The sequence below is a fragment of the Salvelinus alpinus genome, chromosome 29 (assembly GCF_045679555.1).
Source record: "Salvelinus alpinus chromosome 29, SLU_Salpinus.1, whole genome shotgun sequence".
In the NCBI taxonomy this organism is placed as follows: Eukaryota; Metazoa; Chordata; class Actinopteri; order Salmoniformes; family Salmonidae; genus Salvelinus; species Salvelinus alpinus.
This window is the reverse complement of record NC_092114.1, coordinates 26,229,843-26,253,552: the sequence shown is the minus strand read 5'-3', so window position 1 is coordinate 26,253,552 and position 23,710 is coordinate 26,229,843. Positions and strand designations below refer to the sequence as shown.

Genomic DNA, 23,710 nt, shown 5'->3' with positions numbered 1-23,710 from the left:
CCTGTGGAATATGATGTGGTGTGTATGAGAGCATTGCCCCCAGTAGCTCTGAGTGCATGTCAGAGCGGTTCCTGTAGTTACATAAAACATCTACAAAGTCAAATATACTGTGTCTGAATTGGATTAAGTAGCCTGCCGGTGGTTACTAAAAGTGATGCCTACTTTGGGAACAAGTAGAAAACAATTAGAAACAACCCCATCTTCAATTCAAAGTATTTTGAATATCTCCTCCCCGAATGTGTACTCTTCTTAATTAATGTATTTCAATTCTAGTAGTTGATTAGTCAGGATTATGTTGCAGAATTACTCAATTTGGAGAATGATAGTTCGGTCAAACTCAAATTTCAACAAACTACTGTGTTGGTAACAGAATTGTAGAATGTGTAAAAAAAAAAATGTATGTTTCATAGTGAGACAGACTGAACAGGAAAGCTAATTTTCTTTCATTCATCCATGGGGTAGCTGTATTGCACAATACCTGTCAACCATTTTCTCAGTTTGTTGCCACAGGCAATGATAGCCACACACCATCAATCAATGAGCTTCGGAATGAACCGCTGAAACCTACAACCATACAGTAAAGCATACTCAATTTTTTTTGTACATTTCCCAAACACAATTTAACACAATACTGGCACATAATCATGGAGATATCAACGCTACAGGTTTCAAACCTGCCATAAAGACAGACTGCAATTGATTGTATTTTGTTTAATTAACAAAACTGTCCAAATATTATTTATCTTACCTTGTTCTGCAATGTCAAATATTGCTAAATATGTTTACAAGCAGCTGGCTATCTATCTTCCACCTCCAATTGAAGTGATATTTCTAGTCATGGTTGATCCTCAAAACAAATGTATTCTGTCCCAGTAATTTATTCCACTGGCTTTTAATGAACAGAAGCTACACCTGTACTGATCCTGTTAGTATTTTTTATTTTTTGTGTGTTTTTGTTCTACATTGTTATTTTTAGTATTAGATTGTTATTGATTACTGCATTGTTGGGTTTAGAGCTTGCAAGAAAGGCATTTCACTGTAGTGCACGTGACATCAAAACTTGAATCCCACACCAATATTGTTTATTTTTTGATTTTTTAAGTGCTTGGATATTGGATGAAATGTGGGGAATTATAAAGGAAACATGTATATGTGATGTACACAACTTTATTAGTGTATACACATATTATAAATAGCATTTCATCACAAATGTACTATAAAAGACTGATTCTATGTACAGTATAAAAACTAAGATAATTCTGGCTTGTCACAACCTCTTGCTGCAACCTCAGTCACCCTTTGTTCACTTCACAATTCAAGGGATTTGGGTCTGGGGCCTATATTTTTGTCTATTAGTTGCTCTTCACATATACAAGTCCAATTGAATACGGGTCATACTATATGAGAGCATTTCCACAATGGCACACTACACTTTTGGATCAATGCATTTTCTCCGTCCTGAGGATCAATAGGTCATGTCCGATTTCATACATGGATGACTCCGTGAATCAAATTAAGATGGTCACCCCAGCTATTGCATGTTTTTGATTCTATTTATAGGAAATTAATGGGTATGGCTTGTTGGCAGGTTTGATTTTGTTGACTGCCCGGTGGCCTACTAATACTACATGAACCAGCCAATCCCTTTTTGAGTTTCAATGAGGTAAGAACACCCTGTTATGTAATTTATGTGTGTGAAAAAAGGCTGCCTCTATTTGCTACTGAAATATGGTAAAGCCATATGAACATTTGAAGTTACTGTACATGAAGTCTGTCTGGATGTCGCTGTCTCTGTTTTAGCTTACTCTACTATTGTCATTCTCTTATAGAGCTCGCAGTCCTAAAAAACGGAAATGAGTTAGCATTTTCTACCTGTTTCATAGGCCATTCCTGTTGGGGAAATGAATGGGGTTTTGGGATAAAAGCTGAAAATAAGGTCTCCTATGCTTGTGTTTACAACATACCTTTTCAGTGTCAATCCAACAACCATACAGAAACAGATCCCCATAGGGTTTGGCCAATGAGTCATGGCAGTTAGCCCCTACAAAAAGACATTACTATTGCAGCTTTGGAGTGGTCTAAAACAGAAATTGATAAGCGCATAGCTCAAATGTCATTGTGATTGGTAGACTGGAGTTTCCTGTTGCGTATATTGTAAAGAAAACCAGCCTGAAAACAAGGAATTTTCTCTCCCTCATACCAATTGTTCAGCAATCAGAACTGTGTACTTGGACAGTATATTGAATGTATTCCAAGCTTTTGATATAAGTCATCTTTCAAGTATTTATGGTTGTGTTTCATGGTCTGATATTCTCCATAACTATGAACAATATGCTTTATACCACTCAATGGTCAGTGTGGCCCCCTGGTGCTCCATTTGCTACAATGTAACACTTGTGTGACATGACCCGTATTAGGCTTACTTCATTTACTCTCACAAGAATTACATTCAAAATGATTCCCTTCAAATCAAGTATTTATTCAATGTTATAATTGTGTTCAACAAAACTGACCTTAAAACACAGTAGTTAGGACAATATTTTTGTGAAGGTTCAGGGTATTCTTTTGGTAAAAAGGTGATATCAAGAGCTTCTTGTACAGCAGAGAGCAACTCAATCCACAACACAACTGGAGAATTAAAAATAAATCAAATGGCATGTCTTAATGGTAGACGTGCCATTGTATGTATGCAGTTTATGCAGACACACATTAGTTCACATTTGAATGGTGAAAATCTGTTATTTCGACTTCAACCCATCCATTAAGGCGTACATTCCCTTTATTCAGTGGTGTGATGTGTAACAACGTAATCCCTCACCAAATCACAGAACACACCACCTGTACTACAGGGTCACCTAACTAAACTCCCAAAAAATATCAGACAGTACACTCAGTTAATATAAAATCACAAGTAATCATTCAATAAATCAAATATACAAAAAGAGAGTACATAGGGCCAGCTACAGAGTAAAAACATTGAGCATGCCTCTACAATGAGTGGAGTTCCATTACCAACCTCAAGGGCCCAGGTATATTGTAGCCATTTCAGGGGGAGGGGTAGCCATTACGCCAAGAGAGCCGAACCTTTTGACGAGGTTGCTCGGTGTTGGGTTAAGGTCACTACAATGTCGATAAAAGAATCAAGTCTATACAGATGTTTTATTCCAAACCAAGAGGTGACTGTGCAGTTTCACACATTTCAGCCTCCATTTTTTTGCTGGCCTATAACAAAAACCCTCATCCAGTCTATCCCTGTAAGAAGGATCATAACCAGTAAACAATTGAGCCCTTCCATCCATGTTTGGTTCTCTTGGGAGTAATAGCCTGCATATCTTACAAAGAGCTCAGTATACCGACACACACGCTGTGTTGGCATCTCAATTGCAGCATAATCTGGTAGAATGTCTAACAAGAACCCTAAAATATGTAAAACAAGGGAATCACCCAAAACTCTGTACAAAATATGTATAAAGAAAAGCAAAACTGCAATTGACTGTAGTACACCAAAGTTCCAATGTATAATATCATACCATTTACATAAAGCGCAAATAACTTTCATTTCTAAAATCAAAAGAAAACCACCTTTTCAAGTATGTTTTGTGAAAATAAAAAAATGTAAAAAGGCATGTAGGGTTAAATGCTGCAGCAGTGAGTTTTGGCAGGTTAAATTGAACAGTCACGTCAGCCCAGCTTTCCACAACCCTTGAAAAGGCAAGTCCACTATCCATCTCCTAAAGAGCACATCCACACAAGTACAGTACAACTCAGACTCAGAATATTGAGCGTTTTAAAAGGAAAAGAAAATCATGTCACTGAAGTAGTGAAGAAAAACTTGGGAGATTGAAAGCAGCAGTCTTGAGGTGAGCGCAGGTAGCTTACTGTTAAGATTTCATGAGACATCTGAAAAATAGAAACAAAATGTTGATTAAAACAGCCACTGGGGAAGATAAAAAGTTAGTGTGCGTGTTTCGATTATCGTTGGAACTCACAGCTGGAGGGTCTAGCGCTATATTGTCGCATGATCTGGTCATGTGTGAACTTCACAAACGATTCATATTGTTCTGGGAAGGAACCAAAAACATTAAAATTATCTATGAGTCGTCATACCATGAGATGGCCCGTATTCATAAAGCGTCTCAGAGTAGGAGTGCCGATCTAAAATCAGGTCGCCCATGTCCATGTAATATTACTCATTATGATCTAATAGGCAAAACAGATCCTAGATCAGTGGCGGTCCTACTCTGAGATGCTTTATGAATACGGGCCCATATCTGTAATAAGAGAGTCAGCATACCCGCCAGCTTCGTGTTCAGGATCTGTTCATACTCTTCACAGATGCTCTCCTCGTGGTCCTTGAGGATTCGTTCACACAGGGAGCCTACCTGGCGCAATGTGAAGCAGGGCTGGTCCCTCTTCATAGACACTCCTGGGGAAACCATAACATGACAAGGAATGAGCTTTTGTCTGACAACTGCATACACAATCTGGTTAAAAAGAGACACCCAATTAGGTCTGGTTTACTTCTGCAAGTGTTGAGACATTGAGAATAAACAACAAATGCAAAGGTTAGTGTGAGTCATCTTTTCTTAAGAATTTTACTTTGTGGCTCTTCTTCCCCACACCACAAACAAGAGACAGCACGGTGAGTTGACTGTTATTCACCCTTATAGTAAGTTTATTTGTAATCAGATGCTGACAGCATCTTCAGCTTGGTGAAGGCTAACTGCTTGAAAACAGACCTGATGGGGAGCTTGGTGCCATGAAACCAGAGCTTTGTCCTGGGCCATCACTTGGAGTCTGGGACTCACTCTGGTTGAAGGCCTCCTCAAGTTGACACCGTCGCTGGTAACGGCTATATTCTTGCCTAAGATTCTGGACGATCTGCTCTGTGGATGGAAAAACAACTCAAGTCAGCTTAACATGGTTGTCTTACTCTGGAAAGGGTGTTTCCTCAGGCAACAGCCCAGGCCTCACATCTATATTGGGTGTGACGAAGCATGAAACATGGTCACATAGCCATGCACCCAATAAACCTATCAAACACATGATCAACTTGGTACCTGGATGGATGCATGAATGATTTCCTAGCCAGGTATTATCATCAACTTGAAGCTACACTGTTATACAGGATAACTATGTTAGTTACAATCAGGACTGGGTTCTTTCTGGCCAACTACAAAGTGAGTAACGTTAGTTAGCTATATGCCTAGCTAGAATATCATCATGTGAGTCTTTCTTCAATGTTTGACCTACTAACTACAACCTGTAAATCGCGTTCATTATTAGATAGATAACATTAGCTAGATAGCCTGCTAAATGATAACGTATGATCTCATATTTTACTATTCGCTACTTTCAGCCACTGCACTGGCGCTAGCTAGCTACAATGGCCACCATCTAACGTTAGCCATTTATTTTTTTTACATTCTTCAGGCAAACAAGTAACCTGGGGTAAGTCTATGTTCTCCTCCACAAGTTGATTGGGGAGACATCGAACTGTCACCGGTAGCGGAAAGCAGGTTACACCGCTTTGGCGAGGGGGTGACTGGGGTCCCTGGCAGAGGGTTGCACCTTCGCCGTTTTGGAGATTGAGGGCTGTGAAGGGCCTCAAACTCAATTGAACGCTTCAAAGTAGCTCCGCACGCCATGCTAGCTAACTTAGTCCAGAAAACAATGTTTTTCGGTCGGCAAAAAATCCGGATAGCTGCTAATAACGAGTAAATTAAGGTTATCAGTTTGTCCGTCTTGTGCTTTCTTATGTTCTTATATGTTGCCGGTGTCTGGGAAATCACTTATTCGCTAACACAGGCTTCGGCTAAATAAAAACGTTCAAGTGGCGTCTTCTTCCCTCGAGTTTAATGTACGATGTCACACCTTTACTTGCCTTTACCGCCACCCACTGCACTGGGTTGAGAAGAGTCTTTTTTTTTAAACTTTATTTAACTAGGCAAGTCAGTTAAGAACAAATTGTTATTTTCAAAGACTGCCTAGGAACAGTGGGTTAACTGCCTTGTTCAGGGGCAGAACGACAGATTTTTACCTAGTCAGCTCGGGGATTCAATCTTGCAACCTTTCGGTTACAAAATTATTGATTATTATTATATTATTATCCTATAAGAGCTCTTTGTCACTTCCCACGCGCTGGGTTGTGACAGAAACTCACACTCATTATGTTTAATAAATGTATCGTATAGTGTGTGTGGCAGGCTTACAATGATGGCAAAAAACAACCTTTGAGAGTGCGCTGACCCTGGTGCTAGAGCGGGTACGCAGCTGTCGTACACATCGATACAGATCATCCCAAACATGATTAATGAGTGACATGTCTGGTGAGTATGCAGGCCATGGAAGAACTGGGCCATTTTCAGCTTCCAGGAATTGTGTACAGATCCTTGCGACATGGGGCAGTGCATTATCATGCTGAAACATGAGGTGATGGCGGCGGATGAATGGCATGACAATGGGCCTCAGAATCTCGTCACGGTATCTCTGCATTCAAATTGCCATCGATAAAATGCAATTGTGTTCGTTGTCTGTAGCTTATGCCTGCCCATACCATAACCCCACCGCCACCATGGGGCACTCTGTTCACAATGTTGACATCAGCTAACCACTCGCCTACACGACGCCATACACGTGGTCTGTGGTTGTGAGACCGGTTGGACATACTGCCAAATTCTCTAAAACAACGTTGGAGGCAGCTTATGGTAGAGAAATTGACATTCAATTCTCTGGCAACAGCTCTGGTGGACATTTCTGCAGTCAGCATGCCAATTGCACGCTCCCTCAAAACTTGAGACATCTGTGGCATTGTGTTGTGTGACAAAACTGCATATTTTAGAGTGGCCTATTATTGTCCCCAGGACAAGGTGCACCTGTGTAATGATCATGCTGTTTAATCAGATTCTTGACACACCACACCTGTCAGGTGGATGGATTATCTTGGCAAAGGAGAAATGCTCACTAACAGGGATGTAAAGAAATGTGTTCAAAAAATTTGAGAGAAATAAGCTTTTTGTGCGTACGGAACATTTCTTGGATCTTTTATTTCAGACCATGAGACCAACACTTTACATGTTGCATTTCTATTTTTGTTCAGTGCACTTAGAAGTGGATGGAAAGTGAGTGGAGTGCATCTCGGAGTAGGAGTGCTGATCTAGATCTTCTCCCACATGTTGTTACCTTACAGCCTTATTCTTTTTCCATTATCAGTCTACACACAATACACCATAATGACAAAGCGAAAAATGTTTTTTTGATTTTTCTGCTAATTTATTAAAAACAAAAAACAGAAATACCATATTTACATAAGTATTCAGACCCTTTGCCATGAGACTCGGTTATTAAGCTCAGGTGCATCCTGTTTCCATTGATCATCCTTGAGATGTTTCCACAACTTGATTGGAGTTCACCTGACATAAATTCAATTGATTGGACATGATTTGGAAAGGCACACACCTGTCTATATAAGATCCCACAGTTGACAGTGCATGTCAGAGCAAAAACCAAGCCATGAGGTGGAAGAAATTGTCCGTAGAGCTCTGAGACAGGATTGTGTCGAGGCACAGCTCTAGGGAAGGGTACCAAAACATTTCTGCAGCATTGAAGGTCCCCAAGAACATACTGGCCTCCATCATTCTTAAACGATGGTGGACATTCCTGCAGAAAAAGTTTGGAACCACCATGACTTTTCCTATAGCTGGCCGCCTGACCAAACTGAGCAATTGGGGGAGAAGGGCCTTGGTCAGGGACGTGACCAAGAACCCGATGGTCACTCTGACAGAGCTCCAGAGTTCCTCTGTGGAGATGTGGAAAACTTCTAGAAGGACAACCATCTCTGCAGCACTCTACCAATCAGGCCTTTATGGTAGAGTGGCCAGACGGAAGCCACTCCTCAGTAAAAGGCACATGACAGCCCGCTTGGATTTTGCCAAAAGGCACCTAAAGACTCTCAGACCATGAGAAACAAATTCTCTGGTCTGACAAAAGATTGAACTCTTTGGCCTGAATGTGACATTCAGTGTCACGTCGGGATGAAACCTCCCTACGGTGAAGCATGGTGGTAGCAGCATCATGCTGTGGGGATGTTTTTCAGCGGCAGGGACTGGGAGATTAGTCAGGATCGAGGGAAAGATGAACAGAGCAAAGTACAGAGAGATCCTTGATGAAAACCTGGTCCAGAGCGCTCAGGACCTCAGACTGGGGCGAAGGTTCACCTTCCAACAGGACAACGACCCTAAGCACACAGCCAAAACAACATAGGAGTGGCTTTGGGACAAGTCTCTTAATGTCCTTGAGTGGCCCAGCCAGAGCTCGGACTTGAACCCGATCGAACATCTCTAGAGAGACCTGATAATAGCTGTGCAGCAACGTTCCCCATCCAGCCTGACAGCGCTTGAGAGGATCTGCAGAGAAGAATGGGAGAAACTCCTCAAATACAGGTATGCCAAACTTGTAGCGTCATACCCAAGAAGACCTGAGGCTGTAATCGCTGCCAAAGGTGCTTCAACAAAGTACTGAGTAAAGGGTCTGAATACTTATGTAAATGAGATATTTCCATTTATTTGTAAATTTTGACATTTACAACATTTTCTAAAACCCTTTTCTTGCTTCGTCATTATGGGGTATTTTGTGTAGATTCATGAGTATTTAAAAATAAAGTTTAATCCATTTTAGAATAAGGCTGTAACATAACAATGTGTGTGTGTATACAGTGCCTTGCAAAAGTATTCATCCCCTTTGCATTTTTCCGATTTTGTTGCATTACAACCTGTAATTTAAATAGATTTTTATTTGGATTTCATGTAAATGGACATACACAAAATAATCCAAATTGGTGAAGTGAAATTTAAAAAATGACTTGTTTCAAAAAATTCAAAACAATTCCAAATGGAAAAGTGGTGCGTGCATATGTATTCACCCCCTTTACTATGAAGCCCCTAAATAAGATCTGGTGCAACTAATTACCTTCAGTAGTCACATAATTAGTTAAATAAAGTCCACCTGTGTGCAATCTAAGTGTCACATGATCTCAGTATACAGTCACCTGTTCTGAAAGGTCCCAGAGTCTGCAACACCACTAAGCAAGGGTTACCACCAAGCAAGTGCCACCATGAAGACCAAGGAGCTCTCCAAACAGGTCAGGGACAAAGTTGTGGAGAAGTACAGATCAGGGTTGGGTTCTAAAAAAAATATCAAAAACTTTGAACATCCTACGGAGCACCATTAAATCCATCATTAAAAAATTGAAAAAATATGGCACCACAACAAACCTGCCAAGAGAGGGCCGCCCACCAAAACTCACGGACCAGGCGTGGAGGGCATTAATTAGAGAGGCAACAAAGCAACCAAAGATAACCCTGAAGGAGCTGCAAAGCTCCACAGTGGAGATTGGACTATCTGCCCATAGGACCACTTTAAGCCGTACACTCCACAGAGCTGGGCTTTACAGAAGAGTGGCCAGAAAAAAAGCCACTGCTTAAAGAAAATAAGCAAACACATTGTGGGAGACTCCCCAAACATATGGAAGAAGGTACTCTGGTCAGATGAGACTAAAATTGAGCTTTTTGGCCATCAAGGAAAATGCTATGTCTTGCGCAAACCCAACACCACTCATCAACCTGAGAATACCATCCCCACATGAAGCATGGTGGTGGCAGCATCATGCTGTGGGGATGTTTTTCATCGGCAGGGACTGTAAAACTGGTCAGAATTGAAGGAATGATGGATGGTACTAAATACAGGGAAATTCTTGAGGGAAACCTGTTTCAGTCTTCCAGAGATTTGAGACTGGGACGGAGGTTCACCTTCCAGCAGGACAATGACCCTAAGCATACTGCTAAAGCAACACTCGAGTGGTTTAAGGGGAAACATTTAAATGTCTTTGAATGGCCTAGTCAAAGCCCAGACCTCAATCCAATTGAGAATCTGTGGTATATCTCTCTGGTCACTCCCAAAACCAATTCTTCCTTTGGCCGCCTCTCCTTCCAGTTCTCTGCTACCAATGACTGGAACGAACTACAAAAATCTCTGAAACTGGAAACACTTATCTCCCTCACTAGCTTTAAGCACCAGCTGTCAGAGCAGCTCATATATTACTGCACCTGTACATAGCCCATCTATAATTTAGCCCAAACAACTACCTCTTTCCGTACTGTATTTATTTATTTTGCTCCTTTGCACCCCATTATTTCTATCTCTACTTTGCACATTCTTCCACTGCAAATCAACCATTCCAGTGTTTTACTTGCTATATTGTATTTACTTCGCCACCATGGCCTTTTTTTTGCCTTCACCTCCCTTGCTCACATTGTATAGACTTATTTTTCTACTCTATTATTGACTGTATGTTTGTTTTACTCCATGTGTAACTCTGTGTTGTTGTATGTGTCGAACTGCTTTGCTTTATCTTGGCCAGGTCGCAATTGTAAATGAGAACGTGTTCTCAACTTGTCTACCTGGTTAAATAAAGGTGAAATAAATAAATAAAAAGTATGACTTAAAAGATTGCTTTACACCAGCAGAACTCATCCAACTTGAAGGAGCTGGAGCAGTTTTGCCTTGAAGAATGGGCAAAAATCCCAGTGGCTAGATGTACCAAGCTTTTAGAGACATACCCCAAGAGACTTGCAGCTGTAATTGCTGCAAAAGGTGGCTCTACAAAGTATCGACTTGGGGGGGTGAATAGTTATGCACGCTCAAGCTTAGTTTTGTTGTCTTATTTCTTGTTTGTTTTACAAGAAAAAATACTTAGCATCTTCACAGTGGTAGGCATGTTGTGTAAATCAAATGATACAACCCCCCCCAAAAATCCATTTTAATTCCAGGTTGTAAGGCAACAAAATAGGAAAAATGCCAAGGGGGGTGAATACTTTCGCAAGCCACTGTACATCACGACAGGCTAGGTTATACTTCTGTGTTTTTGGGGAGTCAGAGCAGTACTGGAATGCCGAATGAAGCAGCAGCCTTGTAGCAAAAGTGTGATTTTTTTGTTGTAATGCAAGTCTACAGACCATGCTGCCCTGACCTCTTATATGCTTACTAGCTTGGTCCCAGATGCGTTTGTGCTCTTGCCTACTCCATTGTCATTGTTTGGCATGAGTGGACAAGAGTGCAGAAACCGATTTGACACCCAGGCTATATTGTTACTGATTGTTGTTCTATGGAATAATGCACATACCAAGCTTTGGCGCTTAATAGAACATCTGATCTCAAACGGCAGAACTATTTGAGAACGTGAACAAAAAATAGTGTTATACGACTTTTAACACCCACGCTTGCAGTTGATATGGTGACCTAACCTTACACATTCCATTTTGTGAAATGTTTATTTTTATGAGTATTTAAATGTACCAAAACTTATAATAATGCAAAATTGGGATCAAATGGAACATGTAAGCTATTGAGTGGAGTATTTGATGCATGTTGTTTCAGTTGTTTTCCAGTTGTGCCAACTCAGTTCACACAAAAAATATTATTTTTTCTTTCTCATTTTACCCATCCAATTTCAGTGTTGATTTTGATTTAATCAGTTTAAAAAAAATGGAAAAGCCAAAATAAGCTTTAGTATGACCTCCCTAATCAAGTGTGTATGATATTAGTATTCTATTGGTATTGTGTATAGTGATATTACAGAATCAAAGACATTGCAAGACAAGGGGGCTACTATACTTTTAGAATGCGCCTCAAATAAAATCCAAATAAAATAAAATGTTGATTTGAGGCGCAAACTAAAAGCATAGTATAGTGGCCCCCTTGTCTTGCAATGTCTTTGATTCATTAGGAATGTCTGTGTATGGTTACACATCGTATAGAATTTTAAACATTATCCCCACATGCAAAAATGCCAGCAGACTTAGTGAAACGATTTCTGATAGAATGCCCACCAAACTAGACACCATTAATTTTTTTTTATTTTAGGTCCTCCAGTGATTTTTTTTATTTTTATTTTTACTTATACTGTTGAAAAGTGATATCTGAAGTATAAACAGTAAAGTATACACACTAAAAAAAAAAAAAAAATGACATTGAGCAAAATAGTTTTTTTTAGTAACAACTGCAAACGTCAAGGAGGGAACATCAAATAAAATATGATTGGTCGCGTACACACATTTTGCAGATGTTATCGTGGGTGTAGCTAAATGCTTATGTTCCTAGTGCCAACAGTGCAGCAATAGAGGAGCAACAATGAACAAACTAGTAAATCAGGTGATAAATTAGCTTAAAAGGTGACTGACTTCAAGCATTTATTACTCTCCAAGAAAATAGTTGTATAAACAGTAGAGCATAACTGACATATTTGGAAGGAAGACTACACTTGAGTTGTTTTAGGAAAAAACAAGCATATAGAATAATACAAGCCATCACAAGCCATCATGGGAACCGTTTAGCAAAGTATGGAGTATTAACAAAGCGAAGGATCAAGGTCCTGAAATGTCAAAACATACAGAAGGCCATGTACAAACCATCGCCAACTTGATCAAATTTAGAAACCTTCAGAGTTGATATTTGAGGCTACTGACATGATGGCTACCAGAATTGATCAAATCAAATAGGACAAGTCAATGTTACATGGGCCTGTCTATCGCTGAACAAATCGTAAACAAATGTTGGTAGAAAATAAACGGTGCTACCGTAGTGGCTCGTGGCTTTCACAGGCCAGGGGTATGTTTCACTAGGAAACAAACAGAACCAAATTAAAGTATTCGTTGCAAAACGTTTTCCGTTTGAGTAAACTTTTTGAACTAATGATTACACCCCAGGTAACTTACACTTCAAGCATACCAACTGAAAGCTGGGGCCTAATGTACTTGACAGGAAGGTGAAGGTGAGGATTTTAGCGACAAGGGCAGGGATTCAATCCGATTACCGCTTTTCAAGGCAATGTTCCCTCATTCACGGTAAACAATGATTGGATTGAATCACGGTACTTGATCTTGGCCTATACAGTACTTCTAGCCCTGTCTTCTGAAAGGCATAACGCTTATACACTGAGTGCACAAAACATTAGGAACACCTGCTCTTTCCACGAGACTGACCAGGTGAAAGCTATGATCCCTTATTGATGTCACTTGTTAAATCCACTTCAATCAGTGTAGATGAAGGGGGGGAGACGGGTTAAAGAAGGATTTTTAAGCCTCAAGATAATTGAGACATGGATTGAGTATGTGTGCCATTCAAGGGATGAAGATTTAAGTGCCTTTGAACGGGGTATGGTAGTAGGTGCCAGACGCACCGGTTTGAATGTATCAAGAACTGAAATGTTGCTGGGTTTTTCACACAACCGTTTCCTGTTTGTATCAAGAATGGTCCACCATTCAAAGGACATCCAGACAACTTGACAACTGTGGGAAGCGTTGGAGTCAACATGGGCTAGCAACACTTTGTAAAGTCCATGCCCCAATGAATTGAGGCTGTTCTGAGGGCAAAAGGGGGGGGGGGGGTAATTAAATATTAGGAAGCTATTCCTAATGTTTCGTACACTCAGTGTATTGGATATAATGACTAGAAACGGAGGGTGTGTAAATATAAAAAAGGTGACATTTCTGGGACTGATTTAAACAGGATATTGTGTTTCTCTTTTGTCATCCATTTAAAAAAAACATGAAAAAAAGAAGCAAAAAACTACAAAGGAAGATCATTTTCACAAACCAACCAACAACCGTTCCATGAACATTCAATTATCCAGCAAGCCATTTTGGACACAACTACAATCAAAAGGATCCAACAAACATGTTTTAGTGTCCCCCTGACTTGCGTCCTGTCCAGGACCTGGAGCGAGAATGGGACCGTGAGAGGGAGCGAGAATGCGAGCGGGACGGGGAGTGCATACGAGGCGATGCATCGTCCTGCGGCTCATAGCCTCCGGATGCTGGGTGGATTTCGCCATCTCGTGGGCTCAGGGACTTAGAGCGGGAACGAGACTTTCCTCTGGACTCCCTCTGGGCCCTGGGCCTGGATCTGGAGTGAGAAGGGGATTGGCTGTGAGGGGAATGCCCAGGGGGGGGTCGTCGGTGGTCACGTGGGTGGGGTCGGTGCCTGTATGAAGAACAAACCATTGGATTATTACACTGAACAAAAATATAAGACAACTAAGATTTTATTGAGTTACAGTTCATATAAGGAAATCAGACAATTGAAATTAATTCATTAGGCCCTAATCTATGGACTTCACATGACTGGGAATACAGATATTATTCTGTTGGTCACTAGGGTTGCAAAGGGTCAAACCTTCTGGTAAATTTACGTACATTTTCCATGGGAAGTTAAGCCAGGGAATTTTGCTTAAATTCATTTTAAAAAGTTCTACACCCGTTCATACAAGATGATCCAGAGCATCCCAAACATGCTCAAAGGGTGACATAGGCAGGCCATGTAAGAACTGGGACATTCAGGAATTGTATACAGATCCTTGCGACATGGGGTTGTGCATTACGAGGTGATGGCAGCAGATGAACGGTATAACAATGGGCCTCAGGATCTAGTCACAGTATCTATGTAAAATGAAAATGACATTGATAAAATGCAATTGTGTTCATTGTCCTTAGCATATGCCTGTCCATGCCATAACCTCACTCCGTTCACAACATTGACATCGGCAAACCGCACGCCCACACAACGCCATACACGACACCATACACGCTGTCTGTCATCTGCCCGGTACAGTTGAAACTGGGGTTCATCAGTGAACAGCACACTTCACCAGCGTGCCAGTGGCTATTGAAGTTGAGAATTTGCCCACCGAAGTCTGTTACGACGCCGAACTGCAGTCAGGCCAAGACCCTGGTGAGGACGACGAGCAAGCAGATGAGCTTCCCTGAGACGGTTTCTGACAGTTTGTAAAGAAATTCTTGGGTTGTGCAAACCTAGTTTCATCAGCTCTAGGTGGCTGGTCTCAGACGATCCCGCAGGTGAAGAAGCCGGATGTGAAGGTCCTGTGCTGGCGTGGTTACACATGGTCTGAGGTTGTGAGGCCGGTTGGAACTACTGCCAATTCTCTAAAACGACATTGAGGCAGCTTATGGTAGAGAAATTAAGATTCAGCTCTGGTGGACATTCCTGCAGTCAGCATGCCAATTGCACGCTCCCTCAAAACTTGAGACATCTGTTGCATTGTGCTGTGTGACAAAACTGCACATTTTAGAGTGGCCTTTTATTGTCCCCAGCATAAGGTGCACCTGTGCAATGATCATGCTGTTTAAATCAGTTTCTTGATATGCCACACCTGTCAAGTGGATGGATTATCTTGGCAATTGACAAATTCTCACTAACAAGGATGTAAACAAATTTGTGCATATGGAAAACCTCTGGGATCTTTTATTTCAGCTCATGAAACACGGGACCAACACTTCACATGTTGCGTTTAAATTTTTGTCCAGTGTATAATCCCTTCCACTGATGGAGGACAGCAAAAGTAACAGAAGATTACAACCATCTAATGATTAGTAAGTTTATTGAAAGTGCCCAGAATGTGTTTCATTGTCAGGGGTTCAGCTGTTAAAGGGATACTTAAGGATTTTGGCAATGAAGCCCTTTATCTACTTCCCCAGAGTCAGATAAACTTGTGGATACCATTTGTATGTCTCTGCACGCAGTTTGAAGGAAGTTGCTAACTAGCATTAGTGTAATTGACGAAGTCTACGGGAACAGCTAGCATGCTAACTGTTCCTGTAGACTTCCAGTCGTTGCGCTAACACTTCCTCTTACTTCCTTCCTACTGGACGCAGAGATATACAAATTGTATCTTTGAGTTCATCTGACTCTGGGGAAATAGATAAATGGCTTCATTGCCATAATCCCAGAGTATCAAGGACCGACATGTCGTTTTCCGGACTCCTGCTTCTTCCTCTACCGCCGTACATCCTTCCACGGGAGCTGGGTAACAAAACGTCAATCAGAATGTAATCAATAGACTGTGCCATTTTGTATAAGCTTTGCAATCTTATTTGAAGCATGCTAGCTGGAGAACACTGGAAAGGCCCTTACTCTCTGGGACTCTCAGAGCGTCTGGGCCGGCGATCGTAGGATGGGCTGCGTGACCTCCGTCTTTGGTAGCTACGGCTGCGAGAGCGCCTACGACGGCTGTCCCGATCATAATCCTGATCATCATGCCGCGAAGAGCTGCGCGAAGATCCCCCCTCCTTTCCTTTCATCTGATTGGGTGCTGTGATGGAAAAAAGGGGGTTTGGGAGAAGAGAGAAACCCACCAAGCAAACATACAGTACACAGTGGTTTAGCTTTCCTTGAAAGGTATTGCAGTTGTACCACGTGAGATAGAAAACATGTATTTGAAATTACAGCTGAAAGTAACATCAGTAAATCGCGAACAAGAAATTCTGCTTGATACTGTACAGTGTTACTTCATGAAACACAGGACATTTGTGAAACCGCCTTACTCTTTCGGTCTCCCTGCGCAAATTGGATTTCAATCTGTCGGCCACACACCCACTTCCTGTCCAGGTTGTGCAGAGCATCTTCAGCGTCGCGCACATCTTCAAACTTGCTGAGCTGTTAAGGTTCTTACCTGTGGTCTTATGTGACTACAATCTTTTCAGCAATACTGTTGTAATACAATGTATCTTCTGCCACTTAATCGAAATGGAAGCCATATTGGCTGACAGCATAAAGCAAAGCTTAGGTTCTGGAACACATTTGTTATGAGAATGTTGGGTTCTTCTCAAGATTGAAGATGAGGCAAACATGTTTCAATAATATGTCTCTTATTTGATGGCTTGCACTGAGGAATCAATACCGCTTCAGTTTCAAATTATATTATCAAATGCAAAATATATTGATAAGAGTAACAATTTCTTAGTTGAATTAAGAATCAAATTTTCACATTGGCTATTTATTGATAGATTTTCATGTAATATTTGTTGATTCATTATATTTGTGAGGATACAAAATAATTCAGGTTTGTTACCTTAAACATACTTGACTTTGACTTTCATCTTGATCTTTAAGCTCTTTAATCGCCTCCCAGAAGAACTTGGGTTTCCTGCTCGTCTTTGCCCTTTAATCTCTTCCCTTTTCCTCTTTCTTTTGACGACATATCCAAGCCTCGACTCCGTCCCCTCTTTTTCCTCTTTGTCTCTTCAAGCTTTAAATTCTCTTTCAAACTTTCCCTCTCTCTCTTTCTTGCATCCTGGCGGTCTTTTGCTGCTTGTCTTTAGATCTACTCTACACCGGACATTCTTACTCTTTCTCCAGGCTCCACAACAACTGGATGCCTTTACATTTTCTGGGGCAACAGAGAAATTTAAGTTAGATATTAAAAAGTACTTCATTGTGTACATACAGAATGCAAAGTCACAGCAATCAATCACACAACCAAGCCTTACTGCTTAAGACATTTTCTGAGAGAAAACATGTTATCATCTTACAACATTCAAAATAAACAAATTATAAAAGAGAAAAGACAGATTTCACAATTCTCACTTTAGAAGGGAAAGGATATTGAATATATGCAAATCCTCTTGGTCGGCGTGAATAGAAGTCAAGTGGAATGTAGACGTCTACTACTGGCCCATAACGACCAAATTCACGGCGCAAATCCTCAGGCCTGAATACCGTAGAGGATAGAAATGTCACTTCAATGACCAGGAGGAAAAGTAGTACCACCAAAGGAACCACTGACAGACCGGTGGCTTCTGTTGGGCAATATGATGCCACTTCTTTGCATGAAAACTGACACAATTTAAACTTTAAGTCTATGCATAACCTACACACTCTGAAATGTACCTTACATCCATGAATGGATAACGTTAATAGAACAATCGCCCGTGTGTCATCTCCCTTTACTAGTCTTTTTTTTTTTTGTCATTTAACGTTATATTATAATTTTGTTAAACTATGTAGTAGGGTAACATTCACAACTGTTTTTAAACGTAAGTGTGGAACAGGAGCTATAGCTAACGTTAGCTAGCTTGTTAGGACGATTGAAACAGAAGTTTGTCCAAATGTTGATGGTTAGTCATTTTTTCTTGGTTTATGACTTGAGTTTAGCCATCTGTGGGTCTACCTTGCACAACTGTAGGGCCAATCCACAATCGTCTTTGATCAGGCAGTGGCTAGCAGACTAGCATTGGCCTAATGACGTTAGTTAACGTTAGCTTGGGGTGTAGAATTCTGACCTTATTTGACCGCAAGGAACTGGGGGGAAATATGTTCAAATATGGACTCACCTGGATTCATCGGAAATGTTTCTGATGAAAAGAGATGTATTTGGAGGTCTCAAATATCTGGCCATGCTAAAAATATAAAGCAAGAATGCAGCTTTACATCAAATATTTTCGCTCTCTGTTTTGGGTTTAACAGAAAAGTATTCCTAGTTGTGCAGCTATGTGGAAAACCGAATGCGCAGGCGCATACTTTACTTCGCGGATTCGTGAAAGCACGAAAATAAATTTAGCGCCATCTACTGTTATGGTGCGTTATCACACCCAGCAGAGGAAGCATGACGTATAAAGAACGGAACTCTCAGGCAAAACACAAATAGGTGGTTTTGTTACCAATCCGACTATTACATAGGCTACCTATCATTATGATGTAAACTCCATGTAGTTTGGACATAGCTTTTGAAAATTATCAGAACATCTAGAATCATTAACTGGTTGCATTTGACCATTGTTACTTTTTTTTATCCATTTAGTGCATTATTTTGTCATGACATTTAGTCATCAAAGTCTGGCATTCTCTGGATTGATGGTGCTTTCAAGACAACTGGGAACACGGGAAAAAAACAACCTTGAATCATGACGTCAGTGAGCTTCAGGTCGGAGCTCTAGAAAGACGCCCGAGTTCCCGACTTGGAATTCCGAGTTGGATGACAGTTCAAAACCTATTTTCCGAGTTGGAGTTCCCAGTTGTTTTGAACGGGGCAGAAGTCATGCTGGATTGACAGCATGCCCAATGTATTCAACCTTCTCTGGCCCATGGTGTTGTGTGTGAATGCTTATCCTTTTAAGCATGGCCCTTAGACCCAGACTTGGACTACACACCCTCTCCACCGAATAACAGGCAGGGGAAGAAAAATAGTGATTGCTTTGCAACGCTTGCAGTTTTTTTATTTAACCTTTATTTAACCAGGTAGGCTAGTTGAGAACAAGTTCTCATTTACAACTGCGACCTGGCGAAGATAAAGCAAAGCAGTGCGACACAAACAACAACACAGAGTTACACATGGAATAAACAAACATACAGTCAATAACACAATTGAGAAAAAAAGTCTATATACAGTGTGTGCAAATGAGGTAAGATAAGGGAGGTAAGGCAATAAATAGGCCATAGTGGCGAAATAATTACAATTTAGCAATTATACACTGGAGTGATAGATGTGCAGAAGATGAATGTGCAAGTAGAGATACTGGGGTGCAAAGGAGCAAAACAATAAATAACAGTATGGGGATGAGGTAGTTGGATGGGCTATTTACAGATGGGCTATGTACAGGTGAAGTGATCTGTGAGCTGCTCTGACAGCTGGTGCTTAAAGTTAGTGAGGGAGATATGGGTCTCCAGCTTAAGTGATTTTTGCAATTCGTTCCAGTCATTGGCAGCAGAGAACTGGAAGGAAAGGCAGCCAAAGGAGAAAATGGCTTTGGGGGTGACCAGTGAAATATACCTGCTGGAGCATGTGCTACGGGTGTGTGCTGCTATGGTGACCAGTGAGCTGAGATAAGGTGGGGCTTTACCGAGCAAAGACTTATAGATGACCTGGAGCCAGTGGGTTTGGAGACGAATATGCAGTGAGGGCCAGCCAACGAGAGCATACAGGTCGCAGTGGTGGGTAGTATATGGTGACCAAAGCCCAATCAGTTGGCCACTGATTCCTTCCAAACCAATCATTGTTGATTTCCAACTTGTTGTGTAATGTTTATGTCCAATGGCCGATGAGCACCGATACATTTTATCTATAATTTATTTTCATATGACAAGGATTTGCCAATAGATTGTCAATGTGATTCATGATGATAACTGCTTGTCTAGGTAGATAGCTAAGATTTTGAAATTATGATGTTGACATGATCTGTCCAAAAAAAACTACGATAGATATAACGTGATTTGACATGATCTTATCTGTGGCGAATGACCTTGACTTCTTGGATGGGCACTTCTAATGTAAATGTATGGCAGCACCCAAGGGGGCTTGAATTTACTAGCTCGCCCTGTAGATTTTGCGGCGACGTAGTGTTCCCATGAGTGACAGAACACTGAGCCAATCACGGCGCAACTAGAGAAGATTACCAAAGCCTGCACTCTGTATTTTCCACTGGCTTCCCCTCCACCACAGAAAGCACTGAGCTAGGCTGAAACACCTGAATTTTGGAGCTGCCTTGTATGTGACTTTATTAACTCAACATTTTATTTTACAATGTTTGCAAACTGATAGGTGACACGTATTAAAGCCAAAATAACATGCAAAACAGCTAAACAGGTGGGTCGCCACTGACTGAACTAGACATGGCATTCAATGGAAAATCCACAGTGGGCACTGGTCAAAAGCAGTGCACTACATAGGGAATAGGGTGCCATTTGGGACTTACACACAGTCAGTGTGAATTCAGTCACAAATGTTGATTGGTATAATGTAAAATGCCTCTCCTCTAAATTGTTCTTGTCTGTGTTCTTGCTTTACAGGATGAAGATGACGATGTGACCATGAGTTTTTGCTTTCCCCCCATTGGCATTCATTGAAATTGTTGAGGAATTTTATTTTCTTTCTTTTTTTTTTTTTATGATAAAATCCAGATAAAATATGAAATAAACACAAGAGATTATGAGCTAGTCATTGTTGTCTACCGTTGCTAGTTAATGATGAAGTGAAAATATGATCCCACAAGTTTACATTTGTTGCTGAGTACTACAATGATTGCAGATTATTCAATAACCACAAGGTGTCAGGAAAAGCTATCCGTTTTGTATTGGTTTTGTTAGGGAAGTACATTTGCTTTGGGGCTTTTAAAATGCATGTGTCCAAATTAGACATAAAATGAGCAGATGCAATGTTGAGTCATTTGTCATTTTAATGTAATATTTTATAGCTATTATATTACCTGAGATAAAAGGTCATTTAAATTAATTGAAAATGTAATCCTTGTCTCTGTGGCTTTAGAGATCAGACTCTCTTGCTTATCCTGGTGAGGGTTGTAGAGGCCGCAGTGATAGTCTGAAAAAAATGGGAAAGAGGACAGTCACTAACACAGAACAACATGAATGAACAACCACAGATTGAATCAGGCTGGCAATTCATTGTTATTTTTTTTGTTGAGGGGCAGTGCTACTGTAATTGGAGACCAACTGCTAGGACATTAGGACAAAGTGCATCCAATTAAGTGTATTTTACAACATTAAAATATAAAAGTGGAGGGATGCCCTTTACCTCAACCATGTTCTCCCCTTGGATTTCCCGGATGTGGGAGAACTTCTCTGTATCGCAGATGAGCTTCCCATCCTCCAGTCTGGCAGTACACTATGGGTCAGAGAGTAAACACAAAACACTCACACACCCTGCTGCAGCTGCACCTATGTCTACACTACCGTTCAAAAGTTTGGGGTCACTTAGAAATGTCCTTGTTTTCCATGAAAACATACATGAAATGAGTTGCAAAATGAATAGGAAATATAGTCAAGACGTTGACAAGGTTATAAATAATGATTTTTAATTGAAATAATAATTGTGTCCTTCAAACTTTGCTTTCGTCAAAGAATCCTCCATTTGCAGCAATTATAGCCTTGCAGACCTTTGGCATTCTAGTTGTCAATCTGAAGAGATTTCAACCCATGCTTCCTGAAGCACCTCTCACAAATTGGATTGGCTTGATGGGCACTTCTTACATACCATACGGTCAAGCTGCTCCTACAACAGCTCAATAGGGTTGAGATCCGGTGACTGTGCTGGCCACTCCATTATAGACAGAATATGAGCTGACTGCTTCTTCCCTAAATAGTTCTTGCATAGTTTGGAGGTGTGCTTTGGGTCATTGTCCTGTTGTAGGAGGAAATTGGCTCCAATTAAGCGCCGTCCACAGGATATGGCACGGCGTTGTAAAATGGAGGGATAGCCTTCCTTCTTCAAGATCCCTTTTACCCTGTACAAATCTCCCACCTTCCCACCACCCAAGAACCCCCAGACCATCACATTGCCTCTACCATGCTTGACAGATGGCGTCAAGCACTCCTCCTGCATCTTTAAAAAAAAATCTGCATCTCACGAATATTCTTCTTTGTGATCCAAACACCTCAAACTTAGATTCGTCTGTCAATAACACTTTTCCCCAATCTTCCTCTGTCCAGTGTCTATGTTCTTTGGCCCATCTCAATCTTTTATTTTTATTGGCCAGTGTGAGATATGGCTTGTTCTTTGCAACTCTGCCTAGGCCAGCATCCCAGAGTCGCCTCTTCACTGTTGATGTTGAGACTGGTGTTTTGAGGGTACTATTTAATAAAGCTTCCAGTTGAAGACTTGTGAGCCGTCTGTTTCTCAAACTAGACACTCTAATGTACTTGTCCTCTTGCGCAGTTGTGCACCGGGGCCTCCCACTCCTCTTTCTATTCTGTTTAGAGACAGTTTGCGGTGTAGTACACAGCGCTGTATGAGATCTTCAGTTTCTTGGCAATTTCTCACATGGAAAAGCCTTAATTTCTCAGAACAAGAATAGACTGACGAGTTTCAGAAGAAAGTTCTTTGTTTCTGGCCATTTTGAGCCTGTAATCGAACCCACAAATGCTGATGCTCCAGATACTCAACTAGTCTAAAGGCCAGTTTTATTGCTTCTTTAATCAGCACAACAGTTTTGTTTCTAATGATCAATTAGCCTTTTAAAATGATAAACTTGGATTAGCAAACACAATGTGCCATTGGAACACAGGAGTGATGGTTGCTTTTCTTTCAAAAACAAGGACATTTCTAAGTGTCCCCAAAGTTTTGAACGGTAGTGTATATCAAACTAGAGCAAAAAAGATGGACACACAGCACCATGCAAATAAACAAAGCTGTGTGATGCTCTTCACACTCTCATGGCCATAGGTCCATGCACACAATTTCATGATTGATAAATTACCTTAAACTTTCTCCCATCCATGGCAGTGATTTCTGCCTCCTTCCCTATAGTGAATGAGTTGGTGACAGTACGGAGGGGAGTCTCAACTCTGATGGTGAAGTCGTCACCTTTCTGCTCAATTATTGTCGTTGGCTTGACACCCTTGATCATTTTGATCAACATCTCAGGGACAGCTGAAGAACATAATTGCGACATAAAACATAACCATTATTGACAATGTTCTAGAACACAATACTGCCATTGAACACACTCTGAGATTGTTGTAATAAATGTATGTGAGTTCTCACCCATTGCTTTAAGAAACTCTTCATGGTTCTCCTGACTGTGGATTTTCCATTTTCCATTGAATGCCATGTCCAGCTCAGTATTGGGATTAGCAGCAGGCAGTTGTTCAAACTAAAGGCAAATGGATGGTAAGTCCAATGGTTGTGACAAGTGTCTTTATTAAGAAAGCACTCTCTCCTCCCTCTTCCCCCCCACACACACTGGTCGTTGCCATGTTAGGGATTTTGCCTCCCTGTTATTCAGGTATTTCCTCATGCCACAGTGACCTGTGGGAGGGCCATGCCCTCATTGCCCTGTGTTCATCAGGCAATATTTACTTAATGCAACATCCAAAGTCCTACTAAAAATACACAGCCCCTGTAGTTGAG

At 41.0% G+C, this 23,710-nt stretch overlaps 3 protein-coding genes across 4 annotated transcripts; all 3 read right to left on the bottom strand.

Annotated features, from left to right (window-relative positions):
- Positions 1–2,458: 2,458 nt before the first annotated feature.
- Positions 2,459–5,911, bottom strand: LOC139559382 (akirin-1-like). Its single transcript, XM_071375357.1, has 5 exons — positions 5,447–5,911; positions 4,740–4,886; positions 4,295–4,426; positions 3,990–4,061; positions 2,459–3,900 (listed from the first exon to the last, which is right to left on the bottom strand). The coding sequence occupies exons 1-5, from the start codon at positions 5,646–5,648 to the stop codon at positions 3,890–3,892; spliced, it is 564 nt and encodes a 187-aa protein (XP_071231458.1). The 5' UTR covers positions 5,649–5,911; the 3' UTR covers positions 2,459–3,889.
- Positions 5,912–11,928: 6,017 nt separating this feature from the next.
- LOC139559381 (serine/arginine-rich splicing factor 10-like) lies at positions 11,929–18,366 on the bottom strand. 2 transcript variants are annotated; one of them, XM_071375355.1, is made up of 6 exons: positions 18,183–18,366; positions 17,457–17,560; positions 16,395–16,499; positions 15,985–16,162; positions 15,817–15,873; positions 11,929–14,037 (listed from the first exon to the last, which is right to left on the bottom strand). In XM_071375355.1, the coding sequence occupies exons 1-6, from the start codon at positions 18,245–18,247 to the stop codon at positions 13,737–13,739; spliced, it is 810 nt and encodes a 269-aa protein (XP_071231456.1). In that variant the 5' UTR covers positions 18,248–18,366; the 3' UTR covers positions 11,929–13,736. The 2 variants fall into 2 exon arrangements, with proteins under 2 accessions (XP_071231456.1, XP_071231457.1); XM_071375356.1 differs by lacking the exon at positions 15,817–15,873.
- Positions 18,367–20,894: 2,528 nt separating this feature from the next.
- LOC139559379 (fatty acid-binding protein, liver-like) lies at positions 20,895–23,607 on the bottom strand. The gene is made up of 4 exons (XM_071375354.1): positions 23,345–23,607; positions 23,058–23,230; positions 21,377–21,466; positions 20,895–21,163 (listed from the first exon to the last, which is right to left on the bottom strand). Exons 1-4 carry the CDS (start codon positions 23,409–23,411, stop codon positions 21,113–21,115), a joined length of 381 nt encoding a protein of 126 aa, XP_071231455.1. The 5' UTR covers positions 23,412–23,607; the 3' UTR covers positions 20,895–21,112.
- Positions 23,608–23,710: the final 103 nt, after the last annotated feature.

Bases quoted from the DNA above. Each gene is read 5' to 3' on its own strand.
- LOC139559381 (XM_071375355.1), bottom strand. From the start codon at position 18,247: ATGGCCAGATATTTGAGACCTCCAAATACATCTCTTTTCATCAGAAAC. The intron at 16,163-16,394 runs GTAAGGCGGTTT...TTTCCATCACAG, and splicing joins TGCGCAGGGAGACCGAAAGA to CACCCAATCAGATGAAAGGA. The intron at 14,038-15,816 runs GTCGGTCCTTGA...TTCTTCATACAG, and splicing joins AGGAGTCCGGAAAACGACAT to GCACCGACCCCACCCACGTG.
- LOC139559382 (XM_071375357.1), bottom strand. From the start codon at position 5,648: ATGGCGTGCGGAGCTACTTTGAAGCGTTCAATTGAGTTTGAGGCCCTT. The intron at 4,887-5,446 runs GTTACTTGTTTG...TTCCATCCACAG, and splicing joins AGAACATAGACTTACCCCAG to AGCAGATCGTCCAGAATCTT. The intron at 4,062-4,294 runs GTATGCTGACTC...GTTCCTTCCCAG, and splicing joins CCTGAACACGAAGCTGGCGG to AACAATATGAATCGTTTGTG.
- LOC139559379 (XM_071375354.1), bottom strand. From the start codon at position 23,411: ATGGCATTCAATGGAAAATGGAAAATCCACAGTCAGGAGAACCATGAA. The intron at 23,231-23,344 runs GTGAGAACTCAC...TATGTTCTTCAG, and splicing joins AGAGTTTCTTAAAGCAATGG to CTGTCCCTGAGATGTTGATC. The intron at 21,164-21,376 runs GTAAAGGGCATC...CATTTTTTTCAG, and splicing joins AAGGGGAGAACATGGTTGAG to ACTATCACTGCGGCCTCTAC.